Genomic DNA, 16,169 nt, shown 5'->3' on the forward strand with positions numbered 1-16,169 from the left:
CCGATATGTTCATTTAGTGCAAACATTTAGGTTGAAAGGTTAAAAACAATAACCAAACCACAGGAATGAGGTAGCACAGAAGTCATTAAGTTTATCCCACTTGGCACTATTATGATGCCAGACTACTGTTGAATGAGAATGGCTATGAACATTGTTCCATGGAAGACGAGATAGCACTTGATTATAGCTAATAAAAGGTTAATAAATTACACTTATCAAACCAACTAATTTGTCAATATGTCACTAATATTAAAAAAACTAAGCCACTGCATTACATGATGCAAAATGGAGACCTACATGGCAGGGTAGTTAGAACTTGTTAACAGTGGTTGAGTATGTGTTTTGCTTGTATGCACTTCACATTCTTCAAAGTTGATGTTAACAGTTCTCCCAGTGTGTCTGAAATCTTGGCTGTATCACCATCACTTCATTATTTGTCCTCAGGGAATAGTTGTACAGAATACTATGTTAGCATTACACACATCAGTTTACATTATTACAAACTTCCTCTCATCAATTTTCTTCCAAATTAATCTATTATTTATTAAGTATCTAATTTTGTGAGATATTTTGGTTTTATAAGCACTAATAACTCCATCAATATATTTAGATTTTGATGTTCCTCTGAATAATGCCAGGATGGCATCAAACATCTGTTTTGATAAACTTTATTCTTCCATTCTGTTTAAGTGACCATACTACTTTAAATTAGCTATATTAGTCACACATATATATTACTAAATGCTAATAACATCAAATTTGATATCCTGTTTTCCATATATACAGTAAGTTGCAGGTGCAGTAGATTTGATATTCACCTGAGCAGAGAAGATGGGGAAATGACAGACTCTTAGAGGAGCTGACTAAATGTTTTAATTGTGTGTGAATGGGTGGATGGTTTATATATAGCCTTAATACTGCATTTTTGCAGTATTCTATTTTCACAGATATTTCCCAATGACCTTATTGTATTTTTTCCCCCTAATCTTGTGAAGAATTCTGTTTACTTCCTGTTGTAGTCATTCTTTATAATCATTTTGCTTATTACTTGAACCTCATTTTTCAGAGCCTGCTCATCAGAACAAATTATTAGAGCTCTATTTTTTGAGAGTGCTAAAGATATTTTTGTCTTGCATGGTGGTATGATATACAGGCCAGTGTGGGTTTATGGTAGATAGCTAAGGGTAGTCAGCATAAGGGAAAATGAATGGCAAATATATCCAATTGAAATTGAAATTAATTTCAATTTCAATGAAATTAATGTGTTTGTGTTATTTGTTTGTTTGTTCAGGTAGCTTAGGTGGCCATGTTAAAGTTTAGTCCATGAGACCAAATAATAAATATTGAAGATCTTGGGATATATTTTGCTTTATATTGATGATATAGTTGCTATTTAGTCCCCATAGCCACTAAACATCATGTGAAGCCAAGTGAACAAACAACCAATTCAGCACTGAAATTGTAAACAACAATAACACACTTCCTTTTCTGGATACTTGTCATGATTCTTCCCTCAGACTCTCTATTGTTCACTGTCTACACACACAGACCAATACATGTACATACTTAGATCAGCATAAAAGCTAGACATCATTAGCACACTCAAAAATAAAGCACTAATATCTGCTCTGATGAGCAGGCTCTGAAAAATGTGTTTCAAATAATAATCAAAACATTTATAAAGAATGCCTACAACAGGAAAACTGAATTCTTTTCAAGAATGCAACCAAAAATTAAATAATAATAATAATAGATATTACAATAAGGCTACAGCCATTCTTTACATTAGGAGAATATATGAGAAAATATATAATATAATATTAAAGATGCTTTTAAATCATCCAAAAATTTAAAAAAGTTTACTTAGCTACTCTAAGGATCCTGTTACTTCCCTCTTTCTCCACCCAGGTGTATACTAAATCCAACGCATCTGTAACCTACTCTACATAAGGGAAACAGGAAGCACGATAATAACAGTAAAGGAAAGCCATCAAATTCTTTAATTATGGAAAATCAGTCCTTTCTTCAGATCATATACTTCAAACATGCCACAGAACTGAGTGAAAAGCACCCAGTTCTTATATCATACCAAAAACCAGTATGAATGAAAATTCAAAGCAGCCTGTGAGATGCTAATCCATCATCCTAATTTCAATAAAACCAATGGCCTAAAATTCTTAAAGATATGGATGAACCATCTACAGCCCACATAAGGTACACTGAAAAAATAATAATAATAAAAGAACAGACTACAGAACTCCAACAATTCTCCAAACACAAAACAACCATATATTTGTTACAGAAACATGGAATAATTGAAATCCATGTGTTATGGCTTAAGTGCTGGAAAAAACTCATGCTAGAGGCTTAATGGAGTGCAACAGCAATGAGAAAGGATTAAAAATAATCTTTAATTGTTTCAATATTTCATCTCAATCATTGATATATCTGATACTTTGTGCACTTGTAATGTACACAAAGGCACCACAAAACTAAATGAAACTCGTGAATGAAAGACTATAGTCCTAATTAGGTGCCCACAGAGAATGCCACAGGCATTCTCTGTGCACCTGCTGACATCCCATGATGTCAATTGGGATCTTGAAGTATTAGTGTATTCCATATTTTGGGAAGTTTTATGCAATCTTATTTATTTAAATTATGGCTGATTTTTGAGAGCAGGTACAGATTCTAAAAACAGGCTTTCTCTTCCACATTTACTATGATGAAGCATGATGGTCTTTTTCGATTGATTCTATGAGCTGTATCCAAAGCATGATTGACTGTAATCATGACTGCAGATGTATTTTATGTGTTCTTCCTATTTGTCCATAACAGGCTTTCTCTTCCACATTTACTATGATGAAGCATGGTGGTCTTTTTCAATTGATTCTATGAGCTGTATCCAAAGCATGATATCTGCAAGGCCTGCTGACTGACTGTAATCATGACTGCAGATTTATTTTATGTTCTTCCTATTTGTCCATAACAGGCCAACTTGCAGGAGCAGGAAACTATATATACATCAGGAACTAAGAAAGGAGAGATATTTGAAGCATATGAAGATAGCTAGTTTCGAATGGGATGTGAAAGCCATACAGAAGTTGTATTGCTTTAAGATTCTGGCTATTCAAACTGTTGCCATAAGATATGGTGTGGTGTATGCAATTAAGTTGTTGCAAAAAGAGTCCACATTGAAACAGAGGTTATAGGCTCTATTGGTTAGTGTTTTGTCTGCCTGTAGTTACATAAAACTTCACAAAATATGGGAAACACTAATATTTCAAGATCCCAGTTTACATCTTAGATCACCAACAGGCACTCACAGAGGATGCTCCATCTAGTTAGGACACTAGTCTTTTGTCCACTTGTTTCACTTAGTTTTGTGTTGCAAGTCTCATATTGTACCCCTGAAGATGTCTCAGTGACTGATATGAAATATTGGAACAATTAAAGATTATATTTTAATCATTTCTCAGTGCTGTTTCACTTTATTTCATTAAGCCTTAACATAAAAATAAAAATGCATCCTCAGACAATAAGCAGAACTTAATAACAGGACTGGACTATAGAGAATTAAGTATTAACCAGTAGTTATTGATGTAGTTCTGCTTATGTACAATTATTTATATATTTAATTATTCCTACTATTTTTAATTAATTTATTTATTTTTCTCTCAAAGGTCAAGCTTGGATCAACAGCTGACCAGGAAGTAATTATATAGATTACTATGATGAATGTGGTCATCATCAGAAACAAATTTCTGATGATGACTTTAATATAAAGGTCAACTCATTATTATTTTAATTACGAGTGCTCTAACATAATAGTTTTCCACACAACTCTTTACAATGAATTTATTTGCTACCTTTACACACAGCTGTCTTACCTTTTCTTTTTTATATACATTCTCCTTTAATTATTTTATTTTTTGTTTTTTTTATGGAGAATCTATCCAAGATAGGTTGGTCAGCCTATAGTACACTAGTAATGTGGATGAACAATAAGGAACTTACTCACATTTGACTTGAAAAACTATAGATTGTATTCCTTAGGAAGCATATGGTGGAAGTCTGTTCCATAGGTCAGCAGCAGAAGGAATAATTAAGAGGATGAATTTGTTCTGTGGGTTTGGAGAAGCTGCTGTACACATCTTATAGAAGATGCAAACTGCAGAAACCGAACACCTGTGTGAAAATGAGTGGAATATATTAGTGAGAGAAGTCATCAAACAATCTAACTGCCCTTTTCTGTACAGAATTCATAAATTATAGGAAGCTCTTAGGGGTCACCACCCCAGTTGTGAGAGCAGTATTCAATGGTCAGGTGGATTTCTGATTTGTATAGGATTAGGAGCTGTTTGGAGTTAAATACCTCAAGTGAAAGAGAAAACCACTTTTTTTGAATGCAGAGAATGCAATATTTGTAATGTGTTTGTGCCAAGAGAGAGCTTTGAGGTTAGAGTTACCTCCAGAAGGTAAACCTCATCTTGAATGGAGATTTCAGTATTGTCAAAGGAGGACTGAAAAAAAAAAAAAAAAAAAAAAAAAAAAAAAAACAGGTTCTTCTTTAGTGTTTTGCTAGCACTGATGTTGAAAAAGGTTATCCAAATCCCACTGATGAATACTTTGAAGTTTGTCTAGAGATGTGTGACATAGGTAAGTAGATCCTCTGTTGATCAGCAGTGACGAAATCCATATTGACAGTCATTTATTAGATCAGAGCCTTCAAAGTAGGAGTTGGGTTATGACGGTTCTTTCCATTACTTTAGAAAGAACTGAGGTGAGAAAAATCCAAGTAGCTTGAAGGTAAAGATTTGTCACCCTTCTTAGGAATAGGTTGTATATGGGCTACTTTCCAGACTGTAGAATAGATACCAGTGGAATAAGAAACTGGGAGTCAACTCTGAAGCACAGACCTTTAGAACAAATGGAAGAATGTCATTAGGGACAGAGACTTTTTTGGTATATATTTGGCCAAGAGGCTGCAGGTTCGAATCCCACTAAAAGAATCGATGTTTATGATTGTCCTATTAACCATTTACCACATGTACTGCTATATATAACCTGTGTCCTAGTGAAGATATGACCTTTGATGTCCTTGTGGCATAAAAATCAAATCAAGAATACATTTGGATCAAAAAAAATTTTAATCTCTTTTCGGTGAAAGGTCAAACAGGATGTTTAGTGTTTGGAATGGCTGAGGGGCATTTACCATGATCAGCTATGCAAAAATTGGAGAAGTAGGAAGCCAGAAAGTTGGTTTTTCTGTGGATGATACTGCAATAGTACCATCTAGTGTAACAGTGGTGGGAATAGCATTGGGCAGAAGTTAACAGCCAATACCTTTGGCTAGAGACCAGAAGGAATGGCTGCCATTCACACAACATGCAAGTTTCCTGCTTTCAGCTCTCTCAAAGTCAGTGTCTGATGTATTGATAATTTTCTTGCAGCTATTACAGGCTTTAGTGTAAACAGTATAAGAAGATGGAGTTTTGGATGAAAGCCAAGTATGTTGACCCTTCTTTTGTACTACAGCTTTGAAACCTGTGAGAAACCAGGGCTCAGACATGGGATGGGAATTTAGGGTGAATCGGGAAATAAAATTTTCCCTGCCAATAAGGTTTCAGTGATTCGTTCTGCACAAAAGTTTGGCTAGGATGGCTGGAAATGCTAATCTGATCAGGAAAATAAATCTTTATCATTATCTTCATATTATATATATGAAGATAATGCCATACAATGCATGGATGTAAGTGGTTGTATGTGTTGCTTCATGAGGGAAGAGAGCTACACTAGGTTGCAGATTGAGCTACCTGGATGATAGACACCATTCACAGCATACTTAGAGAAAGAGATCCAGTGTGGTTGGGAATTTTTTTTTTTTTTAATATTAATCCCATACACGAGAGGTTGAGGGACCCATAAGCACATCAGTGCCATGCGTAGGATGCAGATAAGGACTGAGATAGAGTATACTGATTTTTTTTTAAGAGTTCCAGGTTGTAGTTGTTTGGAAATACATCATGAGGAAGGCTATTAGAGAGGACAGAGTGGGCAGAATAAAAGAGGAAGAATAGAAGCAAGTTCAGTGCATTTGCAGTTGCACAGTAAAAGATAGCTGAGCAGCTCCTGCTCTTGTATTAAAATAAATGCAATAGAAAGTGGAGAAATAATGGTTGCCAATTAACTGGAGTAGTGACCATGGAAGTATACTTGTAGAAGAGACACAGTGCTGACACATTGTACTTGTGAGATAAAGTGAAAATGTAAGAGAAGGATCTATAGCCTAACTGCCTGCCTAAGTAGTCAAGGATTTTAAGGGAAGTTTTAGATGCACCACCCCAAACATGGGGAGATTTGTGATTTATATATAGTTAAGAGTTGATTGGGTGTAAAATACTCTCTTGAACAAAAGAGAATGCAAGATTTTTGGATGCTGAAGAGGCTATTGATGTATTTATGCCAAGAAAGACTGGAGGTGAATGTAAGGAGAGCAAAGTCCATGCAAAGAGATCTGATCTTGTCTGGTGATTTGTATATTATTAAGGATAAGGGTAGATGAACGGGGATCTCTTCTGTGAGAGAAAAGGCAAGACTATTTTGGTGGCATTGAACATGACATGGTTGTCCTTGCCCTATTGAAGGATATGTAAATTAATGTTTAAGGCACTAGTTGTAGTTGATCTTGTAGCCTGGGATGTCAAAGCACTGCATGTCAAATGAGCAGATGAGTGGAGAGTCCTATTGTCTGCAAAGCTGTGAATAGGACAGGGTCATTTATGCACAGAAGAAAGAAAGCAGGGACAGAGTCTTGAGGCACTCCAGCACTGGCGGTGAAGCTCGAAGAGAAGCATCCATCTACCATGACTCAGAGCAAATGACTAGAAAGCTGGCTATCCAATTACAGAGGGGCGGCAGAAAAACCAAACGATGGCAATTTGTTTAGTATGCCTCGATGTCACACATGGTCAAAAGCTTTGGAAATGTCAAGCGCGATAGCACGTTTCCATAGTACATGTCCAGTAGTGGGTGATATAAGCTACGAGATCAAGCTGTGGGTCTTGAATAGCAGAATTTGTATTGGTGGATTCAATTTCTGGGTTCAATTCCTGTCCATTACTTGAGGAACCTTTATTTGGTCTCTGTCGACTAAAGGTAAGTTAGTCAGACTCATAAGGAGTTAGAAGGTTGTTTTCACCCAGAAACTATAGTTTTTCGTCCCTCAGAACAGGAAAACTGACCCTGTGAACACATACACACACACACACACACACACACACACACACACACACACACACACAGATCTACACTCATAAAATACATACTTAATTCCTCATTACAAGAGCTCAACCCATCCTAAGGGACAGGGGAGGAAAGGGGAGAACCCCATACAAATAAATAAGTAGTTTGACAGGTCGACTTCTATTGTCCTTTTATGGTTGTGTTGGTTGAGGTTGTTTGGTATTCCAGTGGACATCTGAATAATTTGTGTGAGATCATCATTTGTGATTGCAAATGTCTCAGCCAGCTGGTGTTGTGAACACTGAAGTCTCTGAAGAAGATGATTTCATTGTTAGAAAAGTTAGATTGAACAAAATCAACATTTAGGAAAAGGAAATTGAAAAGTTCAGAATGGTTGTTGACATTAGGAGAACAGTAGAGACAGCATATGAACTTTTGAGAGAATAGGGTAGAGTGATTTTTAGCCAGAAGAGATCAAAACTGGGAGATTCTAGGTTGGATATTCTCTGGCATAGTATACCAAAGCAAACATATGCATAAACCTCATGCTCTGAGACAAAAGTAATCAAAGAGGTGGGTAACTAGGAAAGCAGAGATGAGAAGTATTTGAGGAGGCTGAGATATGAGTTTCTGTTAGGAAAAGTAGTTGAGGTTTTGCAGATTGTAGGTGGAAGCAAACATCATTAAGATTGGAACTGAGACTACATATATTTGTGAAACAGATCTGGAAGGTTATGTGAAATTTGCTGTTGACTATATGGGTTCCACACATTCCTTATGTAGTGTCTGGTTATTTGCAGTATTTGAATTTGTTACTAGTTTTTCTTCTTTATAACTGATTGTCCACGCTTCATCTCACTATAAACATTTTCTTCCAGTTGTTGTCATCGTAACTGGTCTTGTTCCTGCTGCACATGGCCAGGCTCATAAACGACAAGGGGGGGGGGGTCGCTTTTATTAAGTGCAGGAAATTCATTCCATCGCCCAATGTAATCACAGGCCCAAAGTGGTGACACCTGATGATTTTCTTGAGGTCAAAATTGCACTGTTCAATGAATCTACAAATGTTGTCATTTAGCATTGTGGCAGTTGCAGAATGGAAATTATTTTTTTTCTGCCTGAATCGTGAACTGATATGGCATTGCAAAACTTGTTAAGAATTGAGCCACCAATCATAAATTACATCAAGCGAAAGCTCTTTCAATTACATCAATTTTCAGGAGAAAGTTTCATTAAGTCTGATGAGATATTGCTCCAGGCTGTCTGTGCACGTTCCAAGGTTTAGGAAATGTTTAACAGAGGAGAGGCACAGGAGACAGAAAAACATCTAGCTGAGGTTGCTTAGGAATTTGAGCACTAATTATCGATCTTGGCATGAGTCCACTAGCAACAAAAATCACATTGAAAGCTCTTGTTCTTTTCTGAAATGTCCAGATTTCAGTTTCAGCATGTTAAAGCTTCAGTAGGTCTATCTGTGATAGCAAGACTTGAAGTCCTCTGTCATCACTCAGCTTTGTTGCCAACATCTTTGCTTCATGCTGCAGACATGACTATACATTATCTGCCAGTGTTTGCATTGGCCGATATTAAGAGCAGGACATGCTGACTTATCTGCAAGGAACTTTTGAGATAGATTTTTGTTTATCGGATCTCCTCTTTAACTTCTTCAGTCCATCATGTAGCTTTGATTTTTTTTATTTTGGAAGCATCATCACATGGTTTCCATGGCAAGTCAATCAACCATCTTTTCTTCAGATTTTGCCCATTAAGTTTCTACAGGATTTCCTTTTTTCTAACTGTTTCACTTTTCTCCAATAATATTTGAGTCTGCAGTTTACATCACAATGCTGCTTGATTTTCATTCTTTTTTAAAACTTCTACATATCATTTCCTATTCAAAGCAATTGGTATTTACTGAATATACCTAATAAAAACAAAATGCCTACTTTTATTTAAAATCCCTCTACAGTTTTTTTTTTTTTTTTATCGCAACTAGAATGAATACGTACCAAAACAATTGTGAATAGTCACACATTCAATCTGACTATTGACAAACACAACCAATAAGGCTTTGATTATTTCTTGTCTGTTCTCTCCATGTAAATTATACCCATCTTTGTAGTGAAATCTATTGGTGTCATTAGTGAGCAGTTCAAGTCACAAAGAAACCCAGCAAGTAATTAACATTATTATTAGATGGGTCTTTTTCAACAAATTTTCCAAGACATTTTCTGTATTTCATTTCCTTCTTTGCTGTTTTAGATTCCTAACAAGAACTAGCTTTTTCTTTATAATTAATGACATCTGCCCTTTCTAACTTCTCTGTTCCATCACTGCTGGTGCTAACAGTGAGGCCACAGTCACAAATAAATTACCTTTTCTTGTAGATAAACTTATACGTTGGTGATACATAACTGTCAATTTGTAGGGAAAGGCAACGTATACTGTTATATTAATTATAAAAACTTTAATTAATACTTCCTATATTTTGGTAATATTACATTACCATCTTCAGGGAACATAAAATTAATGATATGTGCATGCAGACACTAACACTGAACAGCCCCAAATATGGGAAGCTTGCATTCTTAGAACATCAGCCCCAACAGCCAAGACTACCACCCCAATTTAGCCCACTAGGTGGCACCTTTTAGGACTCTAGGACCAACTTCAGTTGTTGTCTTCAGCCATATTTGTTCAGTGTTTGCATGCACATATCATTAATTTTATGTTTCCCTGAAGATGGTAATGTAACATTACCAAAATATAGGAAGTATTAATTAAAGTTTTTTTAATTAATACAACAGGATACATTGTCTTTCCCTAAAAAATGACCTTTTGCAATTTTCCCTTGGTGATTTTTGATGTATGTAAATATGTGTTATAGAAAACCCACACATATAGGGAGATATTTGCACGAACAGTCACACTATCACCCATCTCAACAGTATGGTATCCTAAAAAACACTTAACTCAGAGAGCTGAAGCAATTTGTTCCAAAATTATGTCACACCTTCTTAGTGTGTGTGTTAATGATATGGCAAGTCAATCAACCATCTTTTCTTCAGATTTTGCCCATTAAGTTTCTACAGGATTTCCTTTTTTCTAACTGTTTCACTTTTCTCCAATAATATTTGAGTCTGCAGTTTACATCACAATGCTGCTTGATTTTCATTCTTTTTTAAAACTTCTACATATCATTTCCTTTTCAAAGCAATTGGTATTTACTGAATATACCTAATAAAAACAAAATGCCTACTTTTATTTAAAATCCCTCTACAGTTTTTTTTTTTTTTTTTTTATCGCAACTAGAATGAATATGTACCAAAACAATTGTGAATAGTCACACATTCAATCTGACTATTGACAAACACAACCAATAAGGCTTTGATTATTTCTTGTCTGTTCTCTCCATGATCCTCATAGGATAGAAAAAATACTAAATGCTCCCCAGAAAATTCTCCCCCATTGCCTACCACACAAGACTACAGAAAAAATTTTACCATTCTATACATTCACAGAGCTCAAAAGATATTTAGAGTACTTAATAAACACGAGCTACTTACCGTATTTAAACATTAAGTCAAATCGGCAACTCTCATCTATTCACCCAAGGACAAAATCTCTTCTTTATCACACCCAGGATTATGAAGTGTCCTGTTCTTGAGACCAGGCTTACTATGAACAGACAGGAAGAACTGTGGACATCTGCCTTAGTGAACATATGAGATATTGCTCCATAAAAAAATACATCTAGCACTGTCATTATGGCAAGTCGGGTCTAGCAGATCATGCCTTAGATACCCCCCTCACACAGGATCAATTGGAAGAAAACAAAAGTGAAACACAGAAGTCTTTGTAAGTCAGAGAGAGAGAGATTGTTTTTGGAATCAACAGAAGCTCTAAAACTACTCCAAACCTCAATAAGTATGGCTATATAAATTAATCAAAAACCTAGGAGACAGTCATTTTAAGATCTAATCAATAGCACCTTTTTTTTTTTTCCTTTTCTTTCCCAGCATAGATGCCACCTAATTAGGGCCTTAGTCTTTGTGTTGTCTGTTACAATTGTTTAAACTAAGCCCATTGTTATACCAGATTGTTGTTGTTTCGCATACTGTGGCAAACTGTTTTTTGTGCTCTGAAGATGCTGGATATGATACCAGTGAAATATCGGCAAATAAGTTAATAAATAGTAATTATTTTCTTATCATTCTGTGTTGTCATCAATACCGTGAAAACAAATTAACGTGGACTACGAACACATAAGCCTTTCCCCGTGTTTGGGAAATTAAGGAATATTCCTAATACAGTTGCAGTCTCCATAATTTTAATGAAATGTGTATATAGGTCTTCTACTATGTTGATAATACTTTTGCAGTCTGTGACTCTTGACCAGCAAACTTAAACATCTCCTTTCAGAATGAAACAAACTTAAACATCTCCTTTGTACTTTGTTACAAAATGAATTTTGTAACAAAGTACTCACAAAATTCATTTTTACCTGAAGAGAGAAAACTTTCAATTAACAGAAAAGTTAAATATAGCTTTTGTTTCTCAATCTCCTGATTAGACCACTAAGCTTTTTTGAATCTATATAAGATTTCTCCCTCCTTAAACTCTCCTTAAGATTAGCTTAACTATCCCATATAAGTATCAGATACCTCGCTCTAGTGATTTGTCATATGGCGATTAAACAAGAGGGATCAGCACTTGATCACTTAAGACACCATTAGCATTATACAATGTAAAAGGCAGGAATTTGAAAATTAATTCACATCCAAGAAGTGGTGTCAGCAGGACTTGTTATAGAACTAGAAATGATTTATGTTTGATTACCAAAAATATCTGAAATGAGGAGAATGAAACCATTGCATTGATCGAGTTTATTCACCCCAAAATTGTTAGAATAAGCGAGACATAGTTGAATAAAGATGATTAACCTGACCTCCTATCAGTGGTTCTGAGGTAGTATATGGTATGAGGTAGAGGTGAACAGAATGAAATATTTAGTTGGGTATGGAATAGAGATGGATATGATATTTTTCATAAATATTAACAGGACAGAAAGGGAGGAGAAATACTGTTAATAGTAGCAGAGGATTCATGCCCATCTAAGGTGGTGACATGAGGGATGAATAGTGGCACTGATTCTGAGGCAATATGGTGTGAGGTAGAGGTAGACAGGATGAAATATTTAGTTTGGTATTGCAATAGACCTGATAAAGTGGAGGGCAGGGGAAGGAAATGTATAGGCAAATTAGCCTGGTAAATATGACAAGAGTGATCATTATGAATGATTTCAATTATAATGAATAGACTGGAATGAAGAGATGGCATATCAAAGCAAAGATAAGAGTTTCTGGAGTTTTTGAAGGACAACTATCTTAGGCAGGCATGTAACAGAGAGAACATGAGGATCAAGGGTATGAGATATTCTCCATCAGACAATGTTATTATAAATCTTCATCCAGTTGGTGAAAGTAACCAAGAGGTGATCATTTGGATAGTGGCCAGTCATATGAGAACTTCTGTGAGAAAAGGATATATGTGAAACTATAAGGCTGATGATTATGACAAAGTCAGGAGACAGCTTGCAGCAATATCATGGAACAATAAACTGGATGGAAAAGAGATCAATGCTATTGTGCCTTACTCAAGAACTATCTCATGGAGGCAATATCAGAATGTTTTCCAGTGGTCAGGCAGTTAAACAGAACAGCTGTAAAGTGGATGAAAGAGGTAATGTATGCAATATGGAAAAAGAAACAGAAGAATGTATTATGAAAGTAGCAAAAGAAGAGTGGTAGTAACTAGCTGCATGAGGAGTACAAAGAACACATAAAGAAGGCAATTTGCTTGGTAAGGATAGCAAAAGTGCAGCATGAGCAGCAGTTAGCTAAAGAAGCTAAAAAAAAAAATCTCAGAGTTCCTTCATTATGTGGGGAGCAGAAGAAAGAATGATTATGGAAGGATGATATCAACTGGCAAAAACAGTAGAGTGATAACCACTAGAGGATATAGTTGAGGTATTTAATAAACAATTCATAAAGGTATTTCAATATTGCGAATGTGACCATGCAGAACGAATGCAGTGGAAAGGGAGGAAACACTGTTGGTGATTGAGCAGGAGGTATATAAAGAATTTAGTACACATAATAAGGTTGTAGAGTCTGATGACATATCACTGTGTGTTCTGAGGGAATTTTCCAGGGAGTTAACAGTTTTGAAATACCTTTTTAACGTGAATCTTGTACTAAGCCAAATTCCAAAGGAGTGAAAAGAGGGCAAAACTGTTCAACTTCATAAGAGAGGTAATAAGACTAAGGCTTCGAATTTATAAGCCAATCTGTATGTCTGGAGCTATGGTTAAAGTGTTAGAGAGAGAGAGATTAGTCAGGACCAAGATTTAGAACTGGGATGACCACAGCAGCATTAATGATCAGCACGAGTTTGCTAATAGAAGATCATGCTTTCAAAATATATTTACTTATTATAACAAGGTAACAAATGCATTGGATAAGGGTGATACATACACAGTAACATACCTAGATTTTGCACTGAAATGTATTAGTGTGCTGATTAGAGATTAGTTGTCTGACAGGTATCAGCAAGTTGTCTGTGGAGGAAAAGTTGCTAGTAGTATGCCCCAAGGATCTGTTACTGGGAGCCTGAATGATGATATGTAGTTGTTTGCAGATGGTGCAAAGTTGGGGAGAACTGTGGAAGTAGAGCAGATGTTGTGGCTTTGTAAGAAGACTTGAATGTACTAGCTGAATGGGCAAGTGAGTGGATTGCAAAGTGTAAGGTTTTAAAATTTGGAAGCAAAGATGAGATGCAGAGTATAAGATTGGTGGAAATATTTTAGAGGAGATGAGGGATCTGGGGACATGAGGAACCTTTATCTGGTCTTCTCTTTCGACTAAAGGTGAGTTAGTTGGTCTCATAGGTAGTTTTTTCACCTGGAAACTCGGGGTTTTTCATTCCCCCGAACAGGCAAATCGGACACGTGAACACACACATGGATTACAGTCATGAATACGTCCCAGCCATATGCCAGTCCCGAGCCCAGATAAAATTGGGGGGAGGGGTAGCAATGGTGAACTACTCTGTAAAAATCTCACCAGGAATACTTTGTGGGCAATGCCTACAAAGTCAACAACAGTTGGAAATGACTGAAAAGGAAAACCAGGAGGGATCTGATTGTGCATATGAACCCAAAATTTCAGGGACACTGCTAAAACTGTGAGGACAGTACACAGATTATGACAACGATGCAAAGGACAGTGATGTGTAGAAGTAAGGATGTCACGGTTCCATTGTATAAGACATTGACCAATGTGCTGGATTACTGTGCATAGATTTGGTCACCTGGTTTTCAAATGGATAAAGAGATATTGAAAAGGGTCCAGAGATGACTGGCTAAGATGGTTTCTGTCCCTGGAATGTTGGGCATGAAAACATATTGCAAAAATGCAATTTGTGGACACTGGTGGATAGAAAGAGAGACATGGATATGACTGAGACATATAAGTTGCTACCGCAGTTGTTAAAAAGTTAACATGGAAGAGGTTTTAAAGAGAATGGGGAGGGTGGGGAAACAAGAGGTCATCTCTAGAAACTGTATAAGACAGGTATGGATGCCCCCCCCATCCATACCTGTCTTATACAGTTTGAAAAGGAAATTTTTTGCATGAAAAGCAACTGGAATGTATTGTCCAGGAGTGTTGAAATGGTGAATGTATTTAAGGTATGACATGATGAACGATGTATATGACTGTGGGACCTCCTGATGAGTCTTGAGACTCCATAGAGATCTGATGATAATATGTATGGCCGATCATGAAATTTCTTCAACAGATCATTAAACAGATCACTTATAAAAAGCTTTTTTTTTTCTTTTTTTAAAATCAGAAAGATTGTACAAAGAAAAGTTAAACAAGAATAACAAACTCTCCAAGATACTTTTTCCTTGCCATGCTTTGTATGACTATTCATATTTTAAAGCAAGACACAAAATTCTACTACTATTCTACTTCTTTATAACTTTTTCAACACTTAGATGGCTGGATGTAAATTTTTGCTTAGAAAAATAAAATAATATGTAGATACCAGTATAATTTATCAATGTGCTAACTGCAGATAAATTAACAAAGCAAAACTCAAAGATAAACTGAAGATATATGTATTCATAATTTCAAAAAACAACAACAAAAAAAAAAGTTAAGTTTGACTATATCGTACCTCATCGGTGTTTATCTTTTTACCTCCTCTTGAAAGCAACCTGAAATTTAAAATATTGTATTATTAATAGGTCTGCAAGTACCACTTATCCAGAGAGGTCTCTTAAATTCTATGTCACCAATCACTCAACCATGAAGTCCTTCAATTATATTAGTAATAAGAAGCATCCAAAGACTCAGAGACACTGCAGGAAGTTTCATTCAGATAGTGACACATCCTATAATTGTAAAAATCTCATGTAATTGTGATCTACGTGAGCTTGTGCTTTTTTTAAAAAAATTTTTATGGCATTATATATATATATATAGTAGCCCCCCCCCCCCCCATATCCACGGAGTTTAGTTCTATCATCTTCCGCAGATATCTGAAACCACGGATAGTAGCAAACCACTAGTGAGACCTAGAGTTTTTGCACATATATAGCAAAATTGAAGGTGGACATTATTAATAAATTGACTTAGTCTCATGCACTAGGACTGTAGGGTTCTTTAGTGAATATGTTATGTAGTTAATATATAATGTATGCACTAAATTGTATAGCTAAATAAATAATTATAAAAAGAGGTTTTTGTTTTTTTTAATTTATTAAATGAGGTAATTTCTAGACCACCACTTCACCTGTACTATCCAGGGATGGTATCTACTGCATTTGGGCACACGTTCCATTGCGCCTTGATAAT

At 35.8% G+C, this 16,169-nt stretch overlaps 1 protein-coding gene across 1 annotated transcript in view; it reads right to left on the minus strand.

The window, feature by feature from the left end:
• Rok (Rho associated coiled-coil containing protein kinase) overlaps positions 1-16,169 on the minus strand; it is a 484,157-nt gene that overhangs the window by 255,622 nt on the left and 212,366 nt on the right. The window contains exon 14 of the mRNA XM_090392113.1: positions 15,490-15,529. Within this exon, the coding sequence (XP_090248239.1) occupies positions 15,490-15,529 (40 nt within the window). The remainder of the gene's footprint in view (positions 1-15,489; positions 15,530-16,169) is intronic.

The sequence above is a fragment of the Typopeltis vanoorti genome, chromosome 4 (assembly GCF_054136105.1).
Source record: "Typopeltis vanoorti isolate ZY-2024b chromosome 4, IOZ_Tvanoo_1.0, whole genome shotgun sequence".
Lineage (NCBI taxonomy): Eukaryota > Metazoa > Arthropoda > Arachnida > Uropygi > Thelyphonidae > Typopeltis > Typopeltis vanoorti.